Genomic DNA, 22,622 nt, shown 5'->3' on the forward strand with positions numbered 1-22,622 from the left:
TTCAGTTTTGCTTGTATTGATTTCCCTTTAGAACATTCATGTTTTAGATCATAACATTATTTTACCTTTAACAGAGTGAATACACATTACATCTCTCAATTAAGTAATAAGAATGTCACATACATTAGTGACATTACTGAATGTCACATACATTAGTGACATTCAGTAAGTTGTTTCACCAAACATTAAGTTCCCAAAGTTAAACTTTAGACTCTAAATATGACAGGATGAGGTATCAGAGGGTTCTTAAATGCCTTATTCCCTGTTGAAAATCTTCAAGTTACTCCTATCAGCATTTAGATTGGGCTTCATTTATTTAAAAAACAAACATACTCTGAATTTCAACGTAGCTTATCTGTTTTTATTTCAACGTAGCTTATCTCTTTTTAGTTTTGCTTGTTTTGAAGAGTTATGAAAAGTATCATACTTTTCTGTAGTCTCCTTGGTCTTGTTTTTTTTCCAATCAATCTGTATGTGGCATATCCATCCATATCATTGCTTGCAGGTATAACCCATCCATTTTTATTTCTGATGGTATTCTACAGTTCAGTTATCTATTTCCCTATTATGGAAAGGTATTTGGGTTGTTTTAGTTTGGCATGTCCATGTTTGATTTTGAAATGTATTTTCCAAATTATCCTTCTTTGAGAGTGGACAAACTTTTCCCCCAACCATCATTAAATAAGAATTCACAGTTGCATTTTGATTGAGTTTGGTTGGCATTTCTGAAGCAATATTCCTGATCCCAAAGCAGTTTTACGAACTCTCTCATGGGCATTATGAAAGAGATGGAAACAAGGCTTCTGCTCCAGGAGGCCTCAGTGGGGGCCGTGACTAGCCCTAGACCACCCCATCAGCTAGTGCCAAGCTGGGAGGCTTTAGATATCTGAGACATTTGTTTTATAACCACCAAAATCTCCACAAAATGCTCTTTGACCTTGGCTGTTTTCTGAATTTGTTAGAGGGGCAAATGAAAAGAGATCTTTTTGCTTCTGAAAAAGTGTATTGTGACCCAGGGAGAAAAAATAAATCAGACTGACACTGTGGAGAGAAGCAAAGAGTTGTCAGGTCCCAAGAGGAAGCTGTAGTCAGCAAAGGGGCATTGGGGGTTTGGAACCGCCCTCCCGCTGGAGGGAAAAGAGAAATCAGAGTCCAGATTTGTTATTCTCGTTCCTTGAAAGGATATCGCTTCTCAGAATCCAGATCCTATCTGGGGAGGGAATCTCCTGAATTAGTTTTCCCCGGGAAAATCCCTGGCTTGCCCTGGAGTAACTCTAGGCTGGAAATCCCCAGATCCAGTGGGCAGTTTCTCTACTGCCCTGCGGAATTGCCTCGCAGTGTAGTCTTTCCTCACTCACAGTCCTGGGAGAGCAGTTCTCCTCTCCCTTGGCACCAGGCTGCGATCTTCCTGCGGGCTCTGACCCCTGCACTCGAGGCTCTTTGTTCACCTCTGCCCAGTGGGGAAGCACGGGCTGGTCCAGGCAGGGCCTGCCACCCAGGGATACTCCTGCCTACCTAGAGACCCCTAAACTCTGCTTGCTCTCATTCATCCCAAGGCGGGTTGCATCCTCTGCTTTCCCTTCTCTCTCAGGTCCCTCATGCCACGCGGTGAGAGAAAGGGTGTGAGAAGAGAGAGACTTAATTATAAGAAGCTTTAACCATCTACTCTCCCTCTTCTCTTTCCAGAAATGACACAGAGACCTAAGAAAGTAATAGGTGTAAATAAAATTTGAAAATTGAAGCAGTTTACTCAAGTCTGCTGTGTACAGCTTTTTCTTTCTCTTTCCAGACCTGCTTTCTCATCCTTGTCCTCCTGTTGGGGTTTCACTTCCCTGTCGCCCTCAACCTGATCTGACATCTTCTATGTGGCCACTGGTGATGTTGCAGAGCCCCCGGATCCTGCTGGACATTGGACGCAGGGCAGCCCTTTTCTACCGTGCAGCACCCAAAGGTCACAATCTGCTTTTCTAATCAGAGAACCTGGAGAGATATCTGAAGGGAGAACAGCAGGTCAAGGTTTCCAGTCTATTCCATCAGGTTGCATTCTTCCCCCTTCATATTCATTCTGTTTACAAAAGTATGTCTACCCCACAAAGTACATTTAAATAATAATTCGTTTTACCAATTTTATTAACTGCCTAATAAGAGCTTCAAATCGGAGGACATGACTTAATGTTAAGCTTGTTCAAATAGTGGAATGAGCTCTTGGACCCCGTTACTCTGTGTAGGCACTTCTGTAAAACCCGGTTCTCCAGGATGGAAACCCCTGTATTAAAATGGGCTCATTTGAAATTTGTCAGTGAGTGAAGGTACAGTAAATGGCCACTGAAAACAGCAAAGATGACAACTTGGTATTTTTACAGGCCTTTTACTTTGAAAACATTTGAAGCACTTTTAATAAACAATGTTTTAAAAGTGGGTTTTGTGACGATGTCCTGAGACTTTCGGAGAGGGCAGGGATTAAACAAAGTTTTCTGAGCCTGGAATACACTTAGGAATTCTCTCTGATCATATCATTTTATAGATCAGAAAACCAACATCTAGGGAGGTGAACAGATTTGCTCAAGTTAACTTAGTGAGTGGCGTCCCTGGGACTGGTATGTTAGGAGATCAGAATGATCAAGAAAACGCCCTGAGCACACACAGCCTATGTACTTCCTTTTTGTCCCAATCCAAATCTCCAGAGCCAGGGAGTAAGTAGCTCTTTAGGTATCTCTGAGATCACACTAGTGAGTGTCCAGGAGTAAAGGTGAGGAGATAGAGGCACTGTGCTGTGAAAGGGATGTGTGTTTGTTTTGTGTGTGGAGGATGGGAGTCAGCATTTGATTGTGGGACTTGGATTGTTCTCAAGTAGTGGATTTGCTTTGCACGTTCTCAGACAGGGTAGGAAGAGTGCTAGGAAGCTCAAGACCCAGGAATCTAAAGTTCTTTGTAAAGGACATTTTATAAACAAACTTTTCTGAGCCTGGAATATACTTAGGAATTCTCTCTGATCATATCACTTTATAGACCAGAACACCAACATCTAGGAAGGTGAACAGACTTGCTCAAGTTAATTTAGTGAGTGGCGTCCCCGGCACTGGAACTCACGTCTCTTCTCAGTCCAGGGTTATGTATCCTATGTCTCCTCCAGGCGCGCTTCACACATTCCGCCAGGCTGGTGTGAACAGTCTGCTGCTGGTCACATCGCTCCACACTGACTCTTACCGTCCTCTCCCAGGCGCCCTTGTCCTCAGGAAGGTCTCTCACTACTGGGGGGCTCTTAAAAGCAGCAGGGGAGACCACAAGCTTTAAAGGTCTTCAAGCCGGTGAGGGTCCAGGACTGCAGGCTGGGAAGTCATAAGTCGGGACTGGGAGAGGTGGGTTGTTAATCAGGGAAAACTTCTCAGCAGAGAAGGACCATGCCATATTTGGAACAGGGAGGGCAAATGGATTGGTTGTGGGGAGAAGTGCTTGATCAGAAGGTATTTTTGTTTACTGACTCTGCTGTAGCAAAAGTGAAAGTAAATTGAGGAGACCTTATGAGAACAAATGGTACAGGAAAGCTTGATAAGCACAGCCGTCAGGCAGGGGATTTCCTTCTTAGCTGCTTATATAAACTGGGGGCCAGGACCTTTTCTCTGTCTCCTGATTCTTCGTCCCTGATTGTAGAGATGGCTGCCAAGCTCTGTGTAACTTGGGATTGGATAATGGGGATGGGGGGATGGAGAAAGGGAGAGCACCTCCGAGATACGGGAGAGCTCTCAGGAATGGATGAGGGAGAGTGCTGGGTAGGTGGGGTGGCTGGGAAGGCATCTGGAAGGGGATGAGAGAGGCATTGATACCTACCGAATGTGAGGAAGGTTTCCATGTAGAGAACCAGGTCGTTTGGCTGCTGAGTTCTCTTTTGTTGAGACCTTGCACTGGCCACTGTTGGGTGGGTACATGGTAGGAAGTGGGAGTGGGCTTTGTGCTCTGCAGGGATGGCAAGACTTGAAATTATGGAAATATTGTCTTGATCCCTTTCTCCCTTATCCTGTTTAGGGGTCCAGGGCTCTTAAGCTTCCTTCTCTTCCCAAAAGAGAGGTTCACAGAATTCATTTATCTTAAGTTGTTAATGCCCTGATACATTGCCTTATGTAAGAATATATGCTCTACAAAAAGAACTTGGAATGAGGGCAATGCTTAGCACAGAATAGTGAGAGTTCAGTGAAGAAATGTCTGTGGCATCTAGATTGGGAAGATTTTTTTTTTTTTTTTTAATTTTTGGCTGTGTTGGGTCTTCGTTTCTGTGCGAGGGCTTTCTCCAGTTGCGGCAAGTGAGGGCCACTCTTCATCGCGGTGCGCGGGCCTCTCACTATCGTGGCCTCTCTTGTTGCGGAGCACAGGCTCCAGACACGCAGGCTCAGTAGTTGTGGCTCACGGGCCTAGTTGCTCCACGGCATGTGGGATCTTCCCAGACCAGGGCTCGAACCCGTGTCCCCTCCATTAGCAGGCAGATTCTCAACCACTATGCCACCAGGGAAGCCCCCCTTGTCATTTCTTTTATCCTTCATTCAGAAGGGACGTGAGCAGGATGCGTACAAACACCTCTGTGGTGACTGAATTCATTCTTATTGGCTTCTCCCACCTGGCCGAGCTCCAGAGCTTGATCTTCTCTTTCTTTCTCACTGTCTACCTGCTCACGGTGGCTGGCAACCTCCTCATTGTGGTGCTGGTCTCAGCTGACGCTGCCCTCCAGACCCCCATGTACTTCTTCCTTCGAATCCTCTCAGCCCTGGAGATTGGCTACACGTCCGTCACCAACCCCCTACTGCTTCACCACCTCCTCACGGGTCAGCGCCACATCCCTCACTCTGGCTGTGCTCTCCCCAGATGCCACGGAGTGTTGCCTCCTGGCAGCCATGGCCTATGACCGCTATGCAGCCATCTGCAAATTCCTTCGCTTCCCCCTGCTGCTGAGCTATCGGATGTGCCTGTGTCTAGCTGGGTCAGCGTGGGGCTGTGGAGCAATGGTGGGCCTGGGCCACACCTCCTTCATCTTCTCCTTGCCCTTCTGTGGCCCCAATGCCATCCCACACTTCCTCTGTGAGATCCAGGCTGTCCTGCAGCTGGTATGAGGGGACACCTCACTCAATGAACTGCAGATGATCCTGGCCACTGCTTTCCTCATCCTCTGCCCCTTTGGCCTCATCCTGGGCTCCTATGGGAGTATCCTGGATACTATCTTCTGGATCCCATCTGCTGCTGGCCGCCCCAAAGCCTTCTCCACCTGCTCCTCCCACCTGGTGTGGTCTCCCTCTTCTATGGCACTGCGATCTTTATCTACATCCGCCCTAAGGCCAGCTATGATCCCGTCACTGACCCTCTTGTCTCCCTCTTCTATGCTGTACTCACCCCCATCCTCAATCCCATCATCTATAGCCTCCAGAACACTGATGTCAAGGCTGCTCTAAAGAGAACCATCCAGAAAATGGGGCTGGCAGAGGTTTGACAAAGGGTGACTGACGATGACTACCATTCCCAGTCAGCCCCAAATCACCAAAGAGGAAGCATGGTTCTTATCTTGGGAGAGGGCAGCTTGTCAAGAAGACAATGTTGCCTTTAAAGAACTATTGGAGTCAAACCCCTCTTCCAACTCCTGCAAGACACACACACACACACACACACACACACACACACACACACACACACACACTGTTCTGCCTTCTGTTGTAAGAAACAGGAAAAATTTAGGATGGAGGATCAACTTTACAAGCAGAGCAAGTTGACAGCTAGGGAAATGTTACAAAATGTCATCTTCACCAGACTATCAAGGTAATAAAATTTCCAGCAATAGTAATGATCCTTAAAGTTATTTGACATTTATATATCCTAGGTAAGGCATTTATTTTCTGGGTGGTACTGATAATTAGTACATTAGCACACATAATTATATCTAATTAAATCCATCACCAAGTAAAAAGAAAAGCCCTGAAGAAGTGAGGGCAGTGAAAAAAGTTTCAATAAAAGTAAGCTCTTATGGAAATCAGTATGACAGAGTGGTTAAGAGAATAGATTATAATGTCAGACTGTAATTTAAGGCCATAATTCTTTCAAGTGATTACCTGTGTGATAATAGGAGAATTACATAATCACTCTGAGCCTTAATCTATTTATCTATAAATTTCACATAATAATGGAGTCTGTTTCTTTGGGTTTTTTGAAGCTTGTTAAATAGCCAAGCTTAATATCGCACAGAAAATAGTGCCTCTGTAAATGTTTTTATTACAGAGCCAGACAGATCAATACAGAGGATAATATCCATCCCACACTGGGCGCCTTTGTTGGGGTAGAGAAGGGTATTCTTGGAGTGTCAATGACCTCGGGAACCAAGACTCAAAAGAGAGTGGAGGAAGAAACTGCACACGCTACTGCCACCCAGCACAGACATAAACCAAAGACAGTCAGGCCACTGTAGAGTACATGTAATGGCAAAGCACGGAAGAGTCAGAGACACACAGAACAAAGAAATGAGATGAGCTGAGACAATCAGAAAAGATGTCTCAGGGGGGCAGGTATTCACTAATCATTAAAAATATAATCCACACCCCTTTTCTTATACCCAACACTTTATTCAGTTTTACAAGCATTTATTGAAGGCTTTCCATATGCTCATTTTCCTGCTTGGCACTGTGGTGTATACCAAGGAAATACAGGATGGTGATTTTGCCCAGATGGTGCTTGCTAGCTGGTTGAAGAAATCATGCTCATTCCCCTGAATGTTTCAGAGGACAACGCAAAGTAGAGAATATTCAAAACACTAGGTGAAGAGACAATAAACAGTTACTCCCTTGTCTCCTACCCCACAGAGGAATAGTATGGTCCTCCCTGGGGTCATGGAACTGTCTGGTTCCTTGACTTTTGAGGAATTCAACCCAGTCCCTAACATATTCCTACAGTCTATATACTTATCAATGAGTAAAATCTCAAAACTACTGTTCCTTATCACTTATTGAGACATCCTTTGACAGGGACAATATTTAGGAAGGGTTGGCTAGAGGACTGGTAATACAGCTTTTCTTCTGATATCTAAAATCTTATCTCCAGACTAAAGCAGACCAAGAGACAGCTGCACATCTAAAATACATTATATCCCATCTCCTAGTCATCTCTAACTATCCTTCATAGAATTGTTCTTGCTAAATAGTGCTTTGGCATTCTACCATTGGTTTACATTGGGGAAGACTACGAGAAGCAACATTATGAAACCCACAGAGGAAAAACTTCTCTCACATCTCAGTGCTAGGAATAACTGTACTTATGTAAGCAATAACATTTTTCCTAACAGCTTTATGAGAGTACAATTGATGTATAATAAACTGTATATATTTAAGTGTAAAATTTGATATGTTTTGGTGTATTATATACCTGTGAAACCATCACCACAGGCATGACATGAACATACTTAAGCCCCTCAAAGTTTCCTCATGCCCTGTTGCAATTTCTCCCTTCCACCCCTCCCTGCACTCCTCATTCCCAAGCAACCTCTGATCAGCTTTCTGTGGCTATAGATTATGTTGCTTTTTCTAGAGTTTTACATAAATGGAATCATAAAGTATGTACACTTTTTGTGACTTCTTTCATTCAGCACAATTATTTTGAGAGTCATCCATGTTGTGTGTATCAACAGCTCATTCCTTTTTTTTGCTGATTGTTATTCCATTATATGGTCATATGACAATTTGTTTATCCATTAACCTATTGATGGAAATTTGAGTTGCTTTCAGTTTCTGGTTACTACAAGTAAAGCTGCTCTGAACATTTATGTGCAAGTCTTTGTATGCTTTTATTTCTCTTCGGTTAATATTTGGGTGTAGAATAGCTAGATCATATGGAAAGTGTTTGTTTAACTTTTTAAGAAACTACGTAATCACTTTGCCCTGTTTGCATGACAGCTAGTAAACTTAAAGCCAAATTTGTAACTCATTTCCAGGAAATGTACATTCCCTCACAGTGTACTTTTGAAATACTCGTCTGATATCTGACTTCACCTTATTTTTTCTAGTCTACAATTTTCTTTGTGCAGTCTACCTCATCCTTATTTTGTACATAATAGGTAAAGCTTGTTAAAGTTTTTCTGGAGCAAGATCTAGGGTCATGAGCATGCAAAAGACAGCAGATGGGATAGCTGAAAGGAAAAGCCTGGGTTAAGACTGAAGACCTGGGTGAACATCTCCCCTCAACTACTAAACTCTTGACCCGGTGCAGACTCCTTTCATCATCTCTCTGGTTTTCAACTTCATCATCAGTAAACAGTAGGGTTGAATCAAATGAGCTCTATGTCAAGTTCGAGCTCCATTATTCCATGCCTATTCCCCAAGGACTTTCTGCTTCTTGTGGCTGATTCTCACATAAAGAACCAAAAAGAAGATCATGGTGGGGACTTCCCTGGTGGTCCAGTGGTTGAGACTTCACCTTCCAATGCAGGAGGTGTGGGTTTGATCTCTGGTCGGCAAACTAAGATCCCACATGCCTCGGGGGCCAAAAAACCAAAACATAAAACAGAAGCAATATTGTAACAAATTCAATAAAGACTTTTAGAACAAAAAGGTCCACATCGAAAGATCATGGTGAATGCTCCCTCCCCACCATTGCTACCAAGGGATATTGAACTACACTAATCCTGGCCAAATATAAGTTTGTTCACTTGGTTCCCATGGCAAATACCACTCAAAATAGGCAGCAAGTTTCTAAATTCAGAACTATGACCCCAGATCTAAAAGAATTCAAGCAGACAGGTTTCTGTTTATTCACACAGAGATTTCTAGCAGAGAGCAGACATGCATGTACTCATCAGAAAAGAAGGAAAAGACATAGGGAGGAGCCAATTATTGGAGAGATCTCTGGATGGCCAATGTCCACCTTCACCCAAGGTTAAGGAAGCAAACCAAATGACACCTGCTCCCCAAATCCAGTGTGCCTTCTTCCCCGTCTTTCTGATGGATGCTCACCATATCTGGGTGCTGTTATCTAAGCAACCAGCGTCCCATCTAGAAAATATCATCTGAGGTTGCAGTATCTCACACAGGCCCTCAGTTCGGTGTCTGGGTGAGATCTCCCAAAGAGGGGAAAGTCTCATCAGCATCTGTGGTGTTATTAGGAGGCAGTCCCAACATCGTGGTGGGTTTGCAAACCAGGCACACGCACTAAAAACATTAACACAATGGCCTGACAAGGTGCCTGAAATGCACTCTTAAAGACTCATAAAAGCCCTTCCCTTTGAATCACAGATAATTTTTTACTTCAGGAATTTCTGAAAAGGTGCATCACTTGCATCATTTCTCATTTACAGCTTAAGACAGAGTTCTAGGAGCAAGATGCCTCAGGACTTGGAACCCAGACAGGTGGAGAAGCCAAAACAAAAAGGAAGCGTCCGGAAGGGTGGAAAGGTGGCCAGGTTCGACTTTGTCCATGTCCCAGTGTGCCCCAGTCAACAGTAAGGCTTCTCTTGGGTAAGCCGGACCTCATCTGGGCTCTCCTTTCCCAGCACCTCTCTGAGCTTTTCCTGATGACCTAATGAGGCAACAGATAATTTTATAGCGCGCCCCCTTGTGGTCAGGGACATGGACCAGATTACCCCCACCTCTTCCACACAGTTTGTACAGACTGGAACACCCGGATCACCTTTGATTTGGAGTTGGGTGGGAACCTGCAGTGGTGGAGCTGAGAGCTCAAAACTATTGGCTTTTCATTACACTAGGACAGTGGTTCTCAAAATGCAGTCCCCCAACCAGCAGGAACGACATCTCTCAGGAACTTAGAAATGTAAATTCTCAGGTGCCTCCCCAGACCTACTGACTCAGGAATTCCGTGGGTAAAACGCAGCTTAAAGACTAAAATTACTACCCTAGACCTTAGCTCAGGGGATAGTTGCTACGATATTTCAGGGTCAGGGCTTGCTCTCCAGAACACTGAAGATGCAGTTCTCCACCATGGCCACACGGTGGCACACACCGATCCTGACATCCTGACTTTTTTTTTTTTTTTTTTTTTTGATGACTGGTCATACTGGTGGGCGATGCTACTGAACCAGTCATTATTTTGTTTTATTTATTTAATAATTTATTAATTTATTTTTGGCTGCATTGGGTCTTCGTTGCAGTGTGCGGACTTATTGCAGTGGCTTCTCTGGTTACGGAGCAGGGGTTCTAGGTGCGTGGACTTCAGTACTTGTGGCTCACGGGCTGTAGAGTGCAAGCTCAGTAGTTGTGGTGGGGCTTAGTTGCTCCGTAGCATGTGGGATCTTCCCCCACCAGGGATCGAACCCGTGTTCCCTGCACTGGCAGGCGGATTCTTAACCACTGCGCCACCAGGGAAGTCCCCATTCTGGCATTTTTAACTTAAGTGCACTGTATCTGCATCGCTATAGGGAAAGGCCTCTGCCCAGAACTTGGTGGGCTCCTGAAAAGTTAAGGAGAATTAGAAAGTCAAAATGAAAGTATCTGTAAACAATTACTTTAAACCAGTTCCCAAGACTGCACAGGAAAGTGGGGTTGGTCCAAATAATTCATCTAGAAAGAGAAATGCTGGCTTCCACCAACCACAAGCTTAAAAATAATTTTCTTCCAGTGAAAAGACACCTTATTGAAGGGAAAAGCTGGTGCACAAAAAAACATATGAGAAGCACCAACCTCCAGGAGGTGCACCCAGTGGAATTTGGTAATAACTTTCACCTCCAGAAAGTCTGATTTTCCAGTTGGGGGACTGAGCAAAGAATGGTATTTCCTCAACAAGGACCTACTGTATAGCACAGGGAACTCTGCTCAATGGTATGCAACAACCCAAATGGGAAAAGAATTTGAAAAAGAAGAGATACATGTATATGCAAAACTGAATCACTTTGCTGAAGACCTGAAACTATCACAACATTGTTAATCAACTATACTCCAATATAAAATAAAAAGTTAAAAAAAGAAAAAAAGAACGGTATTTCCACCCTGACTGTATTACCTCTGACACCTCTTCAACCAGGAAACATGAAGTGCTGAGAAGAAGCTGGGCCATCAATAGTCTCCACCACCATCACCCTTGGGTTTGGCTTCCACCCCCAGTTTTGAGTTGTGTGAAAGACAAAAAGTGTTGTTTGGTTGGGGTTTTTTTGTTTTTTGTTTTTTAATTTCTAGTCACCCAGACTCCCACCACATCCTGCCCTGATGTAAAACTTAGGCAGGAAATTCCAACGTGAGGCAGAGTTCAACTGTAAAGAAAACACCATGCCCCATACCACCAACGTTCAGAACTTTGGCACACATCAACTGCAAAGCAAAGATTTGGGAGGAGGGAGGAGAGAGCAAGTTGATGATGGGCTGATGCAAATGAGGACACGAGCTGCAGGGCTCAGAAGGTCATTTTGGGGGGATGGAAACATGACAGGGGGACCTCTTCAAAAGGGGGCCACCTTCTCCTCCCTCTTTTAACATCTCCCATGAGGTAGACCAGGGGCTCCAATGAGTGACTAACAAATGGGAGTAAAAACCCTAGAAAATAAGTTGGATGAGAAAACTCTACAAAGAGGTTTTACCCGCCCCCCCCACCCATACCGCCTGTCATTCTCCTGCTCCATGCCTTCTGCTCCCAGATCATTCCCCGGGGACCCGAGAACCCAGGGATCAGCTGTCTGGTGCTCTCTGGGATTTCCTACATTTCTGGGAGGCATGGCAGAGACTCTGAAGAGGAAGGAAGGACAGAGGCCTGCTTAAAAGCCCTACTTAGTCACCATGCAATCCCAGGGATTTGCCTGAGGGCCACTAGATCCCTGGAAATGCTGACCAAAGAAAATCAACTTGAGCTCTCCTACTTCACCCCCGTTTCTAGTAGGGCCCCAAATCTTCCCTTGACGATTCCCACTGAGAAAGGACGAAGCCGAGGTCTAGGCTCCTGGAAATGGGTGACCTCTGCTTAGCCCCAGGTAAGAGCTTCAGGCTTCGGTCCCAGGTCTGGACAGGCCGCAAAGTGTCACCCCCAGCCTCCTGTCCGCCCCATGCAGCTTCTGGTGCGGGATGAGGCTGGTCTTCTGCCTGAAACTCCTGCCGCCCACGCCGCAGCTTTAGGGCTTCTCGCCCAAGTGGACCCTGCGGTGCGCGAGCATCTGCTGAGGCTCTTGTCGCAGCCGTCCCCAGCCACCTGGACGCTCACCCGCGTGCGCCCTCCGGTGCGGGATGAGGTGCGAGCTCCGGCTGAAGCTCCGCGCGCAATCCCGCCACTTGCAGGGCTTCTCGCCCACGTGGACCCGCCCGTGTGGAACGAGGTTGGCGCGCTGGCTGAAACACTTAGTACAATCCCCGCCCTTGTAGGGCCTCTCGCCATTGTGGATACGCCGGTGCTTGACCAGACACTGGGCAAGACAGAAACACCTGCGGCACTCTGCAACGGTAGGGCAGGGCTGCTCGCCCGTGTGGACGCGCTGGTGCACGAGTAGTCATGAGCTGCGGCCAAAGCGTTCCCCGCACAGCGCACACCAGAAGGAAGGCTCTCCGTTGTGCCTGCCCAGATGGTGCGTCGGGTCTGAGCTCCAGCTCAGGCGCTTATTGCACTATGGACACTGGAAAGGCTTCTCGTCCCTGGGGCTGCGCTGCTGGAGGTTCCATTTGGAGAGGTGGTTGAAGTCCTTGCCACACTGCGGGCACTGGTAAGGCTTGGGCGGGTCTGGAGCAGAAAAGGGTCTCCAGGGACAGTCAGTGGCAGTGCAGGGGATCAGTTGCTTGCCGTCTGAAGGGCACCAGTAGAGAACCTTGTCAGAAGGCTCCCCGGAGACCTCATCCCCACTGGGCAGAGCTGAGGAAAGGAGTCCCTGCCTCTCAGCCCTCCCTGGGCGGGGCAGGGGTTTCATGCATGTCACCTGTGGGAGAAAGCAGAAGCCAGGGTTAGAGATGGGTGGAAATGGACTGCAGTGTAAATCAGCAGATTGTGCCTTAGTACTGGGGCTAAGATTGACGCCTTGAGCAGATCGCTCAGTATCTCTAAGCCTTCTTCCTCATCTGTAAAATGAGAGAATCAAGACATACTTAACAGGTCTGTTAGTATGATTACAAAGCTACTTAATAAATATGTGCTGAATGGAGCACTTGAGAAAGTAAAAGGAATAAAAGATGCACACATTCAGGGTGTCCATGGTTACTTCAAACTCCATGATCTGGCTTCTCACCAGAAACTCAGACAATTCAAAAAGAAAACAAATATAAAGTTATTTCTACTTGGTTTTAGTAGGTTTAATTTCCTCATTCTGTTTGACTCATAATTATTTGGGGGTTAGGGAGGGTGAGGTGAAGCGGAACTTCTAAAGTATCTGAGTGAGGCAGGCACTCAGCAAATACTCTTACCAACAGCAAAAACAAAAAAATTAAAAAGTGGACAAATTTGTCCAAAAGAACCATGCAAGAACTCCGGAAACTGACCAAATGCATCCAACAATTTGAGAAGTATTTATTCAAGAATACTTCCTAAACTTTAGCAAGAACCGTGGGTCTGTGTCATTTTAATCTGGAGCTGCTCCCATCACTTGCCCAGGTGTCTGGCCCCAAAATCCTGCCAAGGAAGGGGCAGGCCATGAAGATCAGCAGGGAAAGGGCTGACTTTATTTGGAGCAGAACAGAGAATATTCTGTGCCCAGGGAGTTGTCAAAATAATAGCAGTCTTAGTGGCCAATAATCAGGAAGACCATGTTCTCATCTAGCCTGAGATCTATATACTGATTGAGGAAAGCAACAAACCTGCAGATCAGCCAGAAATTTAACAGGGAGATCTAGAGAACAAGACACCCAAAGTGGGCCTTGATAAGATCCTACATGTCCCTCATGATCTGAAGGCTTCACACACACAAGGCTGCAGATAGGAGCAAGATACTCATCTGGGGCTGAACATGAGGCCTTGCAAACACAGAAAGTGAAAGCCAAGACAGATATACAAACTGCCTGAACTTTGAATGTGTTCTCCAAGCCACATAGAGCCATCAATCAAGGATGGAAGACTTAATGGCTCAAAGTGTTTAAGCACAACCTTTAACCAATTACTGGCTAACCAATAAGCTACATTGATCCCGGGAGATCTCTAAGAAACAAGTCTTAAAAATGAAAACAAAAATGTTAATACAGTGTGGCTAATAATGCAGGAAAAGAGAGCCCCAAGAACTAGTCCAGGCAAGTCACTAAACAAATAAACAATCAACAGCAAATGCCACCCTTGGGATCAGAATCCAGATTGGCATAATTATCTAAAATATCCAGTAATCAACAAAAGATTATGAGATATGCATAGAAAGAGGAAAGTGTGACCAGATATACAAGAAAATAACAGTCAGTAGAAACCGTCTCTTACGGACCCCAGATGTTAGATTATCACAAAAACTTCAAAGCAGCTGTTATAACTATGTTCAGAAAACTACAGAGAGTTAATGATACTATATTGTACATTTGAAAGTTAAGAGAGTAAAACAAAAGTTATCCGCAGAAGGAAAAAAATATGTAACCATGTGTGCTGATGGATGTTAACTAAATTTTGTAGTCATCATTTTGCAATATATACATGTATCAAACCATTACGTTGTACACCTAAAACTAATACAGTGTTATGTTAATTATACCTCAACCAAAAACAAATATTAAAAAATAAAATTTAACAAATAGAGAGAGAGAGTAACTAGGCTATGATAGGGTATGAGCAGAAGGTCTTAGGGAAGCTCAAAGAAGGAACACCTAGTTCAGTCTCTGGGCTGCCCTTGAGGAGAAACCTGGATTCCGAATGTGGAGCAGAATTCTGAGGGGTGAGTATGTGTCCCTCAGGAGAGGCAGAGGATGGGAGGCCTGGCACAGAGAGGAGTGGGGTCAGTCAGTCACATAACGGACAACTACCCAGCACCTCGGGTAAGGCAGGGGAACGTGCCCGATGCTACAGGGAGACAGAGACACATCGTTGTCTGCTCCGGGTTCTTATAATCATCCCACTGATAAATGGAATGTTTATAAACGGAATATTTCCTGCCATATCAGTAAACAAAGGATGTCACAGTCGTCAACGATTGCAGCCCTCCAACGTGAGCCGGTGAGCCCTGAGGAAACTCAGGGCTGAAAAGAATACCCGCCATCTAGCAGCCGTCAGACTGCAGCCACTCCCTGCGGTGAGCGCTGAGGAAACTCAGGGTGTGAAAACACAGGATACTGGCCCCAGATGGCTGAGGTGCATATCAAAGGAATGATTTCAGTGAGCCCAGACTCTTGCATCTTCCCCTGCACAGAAAAGCACTAAATGTCTTAACTTGAGATAGCTGGTTTTCTTTAATTAACAATAATCTTTTGATGTTCAGACTACCTGCCCTTTGCTTTACAAAACTCCTATATAACCTGGCTCCCCACCCCTCGCCTCCTCGGAGCAGTTTCTAAGAGTTATCCGAAACGCTGTCTCCCAGGCTGCAGTCTTCATTTTGCCCCAAATAAAACTTAACTAGCGGGACTTCCATGGTGGCGCAGTGGTTGAGAATCTGCCTGCCAATACAGGGCACACAGGTTCGAGCCCTGGTCTGGGAAGATCCCACAAGCTGCGGAACAACTGGGCCGTTGAGCCACAACTACTGAGCCTGCGCGTCTGGAGCCTGTGCTCTGCAACAAGAGGCCGCGATAGTGAGAGGCCCGCGCACCGCGATGAAGAGTGGCCCTCGCTTGCCGCAACTGGAGAAAGCCCTCGCACAGAAACAAAGACCCAACACAGCCAAAAATAAATAAATAAATAAAAACTAAAAAAAAAAACTTAACTAGCAACTTTCACGTTGCGCAATTTTTTTAAGTCCTCACCACACACACACCTCCAGTGGAGCAGCATTTATAAAATGCAACTTAGCAACTGAGGAAATGCAAACAGCACCTGCTACTCCATCTTGCTGCCTGCTCCCCAGATTAGCACCTTTGGCAGCTGCACAGATGTAACCACATCCAGAGAGCTGCTTACCCATGGGAAAATCTAGGTCAAGGTCCTTCAGGATGTACTGTGCACAGGAAATTCAAGAAAAGAGAAATGGACTTGACTGGGAGGCAAGCCCTTCAACTTCTGAAGTAGAATCTTGGGGACTTTTAGGCTCAGTCAAACTATGTCACCTCTCCTCTCAATTGATGGTTCTTACAGCCTAGGATTTTACTTGGAAATTAGAAATCCACTGTAAATCTCCTTTAAATAAGTAAAGGAACAAATATGTGAAAATAATAAAACATTAATTCTGAAATAGGGCCTAGAGAAAAACCCTAGAGTTAAAAAGAGTTAGGCAGATACTGTTGCAGGAAGTTGAAACGTGTTGAGATAAGAGATGTTCAGAAATGCTGGGGGAAAAAAAAAAAACCTTGGGCTGATGTGGTGAGTTTGCTTTAAAAATAGAGATAAACCACATTTCAAAGGCAAATAGAAACTACTTTGCGATTTTTTACTATTTTGTCTTATTCATACCTTGGGCTATCTTCCAGTTGTTCCCTTCCATTAGCATGAAGCCTGGGAAAGTGGCTCCATTTACTATATGAATATGTATAATTTGTTTTGAGTTCCTCTAAACCTATCCATGAGCTATGGGACTCCCAAACGAACAAACAGAAAAAACGAGACACAAACACACATATAACTACACAATTATAAACACGTATATACACCGAGAGACATGCATATACAGATGAACTCTGTGAGGAAGGATGAGATACTCAGAGTTCTCTCAGTAGGCTAGCGGGCAATGATAAGGCTAGGTTATGGTCTGTGTAAGTTTTTAGCTATTTAAAAATAAAAAGTCATCAAATGCATGACCTTCTCTTCCTTAGCATGAGGCACAAATACATGCACAAAAAGATTCATGTATACACACATACTATAAAGGAGGATAATCTATATTCACTGTTCACTCAACGTGATCTCAGATGTGTGACAAGTCAGTGAGCCTGCCACACTCCTGCCAGTGACCCATGGGAGCCAAGAAGTGCTGAAGACACCAGAGTGTACCCGCTCCGTCCCCGTCTCATCACCACATCACCTGCCAATGACAACATCAGGCCTCTCTGGTTCCATATTCTAACAATAGAAAGAACTTTTCCCACATTTCTTCCAACACTCAATCCAAGCTAACATATGTGGGCTTTAAAAAATCTCCAAAATGTCAAAAAATATATAGCGTTTGGAATATAACAACCAGATGGCCCCAAGCTTAACTGAGCATCAAAATATTACTGGCCACCGTTGTCAAAAAAAATTAAAAATACAAGAGCTGATCTTAGTGGACACTTTGTTTTAAAGAACCTCAGAAATTGACTGTGGTTCCACTGTACCCTCCTGTCACTCTGACATTCTCATTTTTAGAGACATTTTGGGCTACGTAAAAAAGACAGACATTGTCTCTAGACCTATATTGAACTAACTTTTTAAAAGGTCTGTAAGGAATACTCCAAAATGTAGAAAGAAGTTGTATCTGGGTAGTGGGATGGTTTTTAACTTCTTACACTTTTTGTATTTGCAATTCTTATACAATGAACAGGCATCACATTTGTATCAGAAAAAAAAAAAAAATCAGTGCATCTCCCTTACACCCCTGGAACAAATCTAACTTCATACTCCAAATATCTTTCTCAAGACATGCTGATAGAGCTGAGCAAGTGCACAGCTCCAGCACACAGTAATTTCCATAAATTCCTGCTGCCTGAGCAGATCAAGAATTAGAATACAATAAGATCTGGATGGTAGAACTGTGAAGTATTGACAGATGAATCTCTTTTAAAGGACTCAGAGATAGTGAAACTGAATCCGGCCTCTGTACACGGACACGGAATTAAATCTCGAGGCAGAGTTTTGGGTGAAGTAGAAAAGAATTATTGCTTTGCCAGGCAAAGGGAGTCACAGCAGGCTAATGCCCTCAAAACTGTGTGTCCCAACCTGGAGGGCATAGTGGGGAGCTTTATAGTAATGGTTCAAAGAGGGCGTGATGAGTTCGTGGACCTTCTTCTGATTGGTTGGTGGTGAGGTAAGTGGGAGTCAGCATCAACTTTCTGGTTCCAGCTGGTCTGGGATCTACGTGCTGTGGGCAGCATACCGTGTTAACCATTAACCTCTCCCACCTGGTGGGGGCTTCAGTATCTGCAAAACAGCTCAAAGATATTGTTGTGTGGATCCCTTGAGGGAGAACCAGGACCTTGCCCCAGGGCTGCACTATTCCTCCCTTGTCTCCGCATCCCTTCCCTTCCCTGATTAACAACTGTTTGAACCTACCCGTTGGAACTCAGAGAAGGTTGTGGAGGCTGAATGAAACCTATTTCCTGTAATCAAAGAAATGGGGGACACAGGAGGGCTTTTGTGCCCAGGAGCCCCACAGGGTCCTGCTCGGTATCAATAGCTATAAGTTGCATATAACCCAGCAGATGAGAAGCCATATGGGCAGTGTCAACTACAAATTGGCATTTGCCATCTACCTCTACAAGGATTAAATCAGGTGCCACTGCAGCTGCTGACCTTCAACACCCCCTGAAAGGAATTCAGGGTGGAGATCAGGAATGAGGCACCCTGTGCTCTGAGAAAAACTGGCAGAACAGGTAGATATTTTCAGGAGCTGATTTTATGAGCCCAATTCTTGTATCTCTTCATATCTAGAAAAGCACTAAATTCCTTCATGGTGACGTCTGCTCCTCATGACTTGCAGTAACCCTCATGAGAACTTCTGCAAAAATATGTGCTTGATTGCATGTATTCTGTCTTCACCAAAATCACATATATATTGACCTTCCCCCCCTACCTCTTTGGAGCAGTTTCTCAGAGCTATCTGAAATGCTGTCTCCCGGGCTGCAGTCCTCATTTTGCCCCAAATAAAACTTAACTCACAACTCTCATGTTGTACATTTTTTTTAAGTTGACAGCAGCATAAGGCACTGATGCAGAATGACAATTCCAGGGTGAGGAGGTCTACGTGGCAAACGCCTTTGAGAGCAGGGACCAATGATGGTAGCAGCAAAAGGCAAAAGACTGTGTTTGGCAAAGTTGAATTTCCAAAAAAAAAAAAAAAAAAGAAATTAGCAAATGGATGAGTAGACTGGTAAGAGAATATATGACTATGGAAGAGAAAATAAAGAGTAAATTTGATTTCCCTCTCACACAATCCCTTCTCCAAATATTGAAACCCTCCCTTCTGCTCAGTTACTATACCTTGGATGCAGCCCTCTCACCTGCAAGAAAGGTTGGAATAAGCCCCAGATCAGGAGGTCTTGGGACATCGAGAATCTATGGTTCCTCACGTTGCTCCAGCTGTGAGGTCAGCTCAGTTTTAGGAAACAAGAATTCTATTGGATCAATCGGAAGATCAAAAATTCCTTACTGAGCTATGTACAGCTACTATGCCCTACGTTCTCTGTACCTTGACACTCTAAAAAACAAAATTCAAATAGTCCTTATTCAACTTGTCTAACCTTGCCTTTTGAGCTACTGCCCCCCCACCAACTTAGGTTCACCTCTCATATGTCCTACTTATATGTGGTCCCATTTCACTCTCTAAATTCTAGAATGGCTGCCGCTGGACCACAATATCCTGGGTGTTGAGGCTAGCTGCAACGGTAGGCTTGGGTCATGTCGTTCATTCAACATGTCTAACACCAACTTCTGTACCCACCTCCACCGTCTCATGTTACCCTAACCTAACCAGGCAGACTAGTCTATTTACCAGTGTCCAGTAAGTCCACCTCCCTTTGAGTCTTTGCTCTCCCCTTCTTCCCACCTGGAATACCTTCTCTGCTTCTCCCCTCTCCATAGTTTATTTTTCCTACCCATCTTTCAAGTTCCACCTTGCTTCCCATGAAGCCATCCTTGACGATCCCACGCCACATAACACTTATTCTCTAGACCAGTGCTTCTCAGACTATCTGTGGTGAAGGACCAGAGGTTTTTTGTTTTGTTCTTTTGGTCAATGAGATGGGCCCACTGGCCACATGCTTGGATACTGTGGCAATGTCAAATTGCTCTAAAAGTTTCTAAATGCTTTCTCTCAATGTATGTACTTATCCCATCACAAACTGATAACAAACAGTTCACAGACTGGCACTGGTCCAATCAAATGCACGATGCTCTAAAACACTCATTTGACATTGAGCACATTCAACCTTCTTTGTTTAACGGATGGTTTTTCTCTTGTCATGACAACAGGAAGGTAACAGCCAAGTGGGCACGGGCCTTGTCTTATTTCTCTGTGAATGCCCCACCCCAAACTGTAAGGTGTGGGGATGACTGATGGTAAACCCTGTCGACTAAAAAAATATATTCACAACCTAAAAGTTGAGAGTTATGTTTTATTCGGTGGAAATTTTTAGGACGTCAAGCCCGGGAGGCAGCATCTCAAGTAACCCTGAGAAAACTGCTCTAAGGAGGCGAAGGGAGAACTAGGATCTATAGGAGTTTTGCAACAAAGAGCAGGTAGTAGGAACAAAAGAGTATTGTTAATTTTTTAAAAAACTGGATATGTCAAGTTAAGGAATTTAGCATTTTTCTATGTATGGGAAGAGGCAAGAGTCTGGGCTCACTGAAATCATTCCTTTGATATGCACCTCAGCTCTCTGGGGCCAGTATCCTGTGTTTTCACATCCTGACTTTCCTCAGGGCTCACCAGCTCACCGTTGGCGTAGCCGCATGGCTGCAATCGCTGATGACTGTGACATCCTTCGTTTACTGATGTGGCAGGCAACATTCCATTTCTCAGCCCATAGAGGATTAAGGGCGAAGTCTGGGATTTGAAATAAAGGAAAATGTGATGGAAATAAACTAGATCCTTCTATTATAACCTTGATGTCAATATGAGAAAGAAAATACTGGACTGGTAAACCAAGGAACTGATTGAAGTTGTTATGGCTCTGAGCTTCCTTGTGCCACACAACCTCAATCTCCTCACAGCACCCACTAAAAGTCATGCCCATAAAGGGAGTGAGAATACCACCTGAGGACTGACCCAGAAATCTCCATCTCCCTAACCAGGATCATGTCTCCCATTCCCAGGCCTTTTTATTTTACACAGCCCATTGGTATAGCTGGATTTCTCACCACATCTCATTGTACTATTTAGGAAATAAAAATGTTTTGTAATAAAAACGTAATGGAGAGAAAGGAATGTTATATGCATTTGGGGGAGAGTAGAGGTTGAGTCTAGACTTAAAAGAGCCTAGATTTCTAGAAAGAGTTATATGGAGCTATCACTCACGTTCTAAGTGCCCCATATAAATACCTTCAGTTTCCAGAAAGTTCTTTGAGAGTAATACTGGCCAAAAACATACTGCATTTTCAGATCACTCCAACATCAATCAGTACCCCATTGGCGGTCAGAATCGGTGGGGAGGCTCTCACTGAATAGTACTGAAAATCATGTACTGCTAAGGAAGAAGAATTCTGAAAAAGAGAAGAGATAGGAAGTCTCACTCACAGAAGTAAGGTATCTGTAGTTCTGCTACAACACATCCCTGCAGAGGGCCCTCTGTGCAGAGTCCAGACACCCCGACTCTTCCTGGCACAAATGCACGGGCACCTCCTCAAATGACAGCAGCACCTGGAATGGCATGACAGCCCAAGGTTGAGACCCATAAGAGGCTGAAAGACAAGAAGGGACATTCAAACATGAAGGGGAAGCAGGACACAAAGACTCAGAGAGGAGGATGGCATGAGGAGCAGATAAAGGCAGAGTGACCTGGAGAGAAAATGGCCCCAAATGAATTAAATGGCCAGAACTGTTTAATAAACAGAATCACAGCATCATGGAGTCATTAGGGCATTTGAGCAGAAAAATGGGCTCATCTGGTCCAATCCCACCGTTTGGAAGATGAGAAAACACAGGCATAGAGTGATTTAAATGTGCCCAAGGTCACATAGCTACCTAGTGGCAGAGCCAGAATTAGAACTTAGGTCTCCTTTGGCCCAGCCAAGTTCTCTGGCCATTGTGCTCTTGTCCCTACATACGTGCTGAATGAACAAAAATGAATGAATCCTTCTCGTCTGGTTTCATCGTAAGACTTCAGTCAAAGCTGTGGTTCAGAGAAAACTGAAAGGGTCAGGCTTGTGAGATGGAGCAAAGGGAAAGAGATGGCTGAGTACTGGCCCAAAGAGCAAAAAGGGAAAGGAACACACACACACACACACACACACACACAGTCACCACAGAGGTAGGAAAGAGGAAGAGGTGAAAGCAAAGATACAAGGGGGAAGGCAAGAGGCCGCATTCTCCCCTGAGCCCTACTTGCAGAGGGCATGGATGCCGTGGTCAGTCTGCGGAGGACAAACACAGGGTAGTTGATTTGAACCTGACCCCTGAGAGCTACCTCCCCTCTCACATCCTGCTCTTCTCCTGGCCCTCTTTGTCACCTCCCACCCTGCCTTTCGCTAAGGCTTCCTCTTCCCAGCCTCTCCCCCCTGACTCTCCCTCCCTTCCTTAACTTCCCAAGCCCCAGAGGGCCCACCCTCTAAAGTGTGCCCCTGGCCCTGGCGGCGCCTGCTACCGGAAGAAGCCTCCTTCCCTCACTCTGCAGAAGGAAGTAGGAGGTGACTGGGGAGGGAGAAGGAGCCGCGCAGGCAGGGTGAAGCGCTGGCGGAGAAAGAGGAGAACGACGACAAAAGCCCAGAGGAAAACTCAC

The 22,622-nt window shown here is 45.0% G+C and overlaps 3 protein-coding genes across 9 annotated transcripts in view; 2 read left to right on the forward strand and 1 right to left on the reverse strand.

Moving 5' to 3' along the window:
- LOC309638942 (olfactory receptor 2H1-like) overlaps nucleotides 1-22,622 on the forward strand; it is a 148,240-nt gene that overhangs the window by 100,489 nt on the left and 25,129 nt on the right. The gene's annotated exons all lie outside the window — the stretch shown is intronic.
- OR11A1 (olfactory receptor family 11 subfamily A member 1) overlaps nucleotides 1-22,622 on the reverse strand; it is a 46,255-nt gene that overhangs the window by 16,730 nt on the left and 6,903 nt on the right. The window contains exons 1-3 of one of the 5 annotated variants that reach the window (XM_082415485.1): nucleotides 22,449-22,609; nucleotides 21,227-21,387; nucleotides 10,972-12,859 (exon numbers count right to left, since the gene is read on the reverse strand). The gene's annotated coding sequence lies outside the window, so the exon portion shown is untranslated. Of the gene's footprint in view, nucleotides 1-10,971; nucleotides 12,860-21,226; nucleotides 21,388-21,421; nucleotides 21,545-22,448; nucleotides 22,610-22,622 lie in introns of those variants that run through there. The other 4 variants (XM_082415487.1, XM_082415484.1, XM_082415486.1 and 1 more) reach the window with 4 other exon arrangements.
- On the forward strand, nucleotides 105-10,201 carry LOC309638935 (olfactory receptor 10C1-like). Its single transcript, XM_082415499.1, is given in 4 exon segments — nucleotides 105-4,851; nucleotides 4,853-5,096; nucleotides 5,100-5,268; nucleotides 5,271-10,201. Coding segments are annotated over 4 exon segments (912 nt in total). The 5' UTR covers nucleotides 105-4,555; the 3' UTR covers nucleotides 5,474-10,201.

The sequence above is a fragment of the Balaenoptera physalus genome, assembly GCF_965194825.1.
Source record: "Balaenoptera physalus genome assembly, chromosome: 11".
NCBI lineage: Eukaryota > Metazoa > Chordata > Mammalia > Artiodactyla > Balaenopteridae > Balaenoptera > Balaenoptera physalus.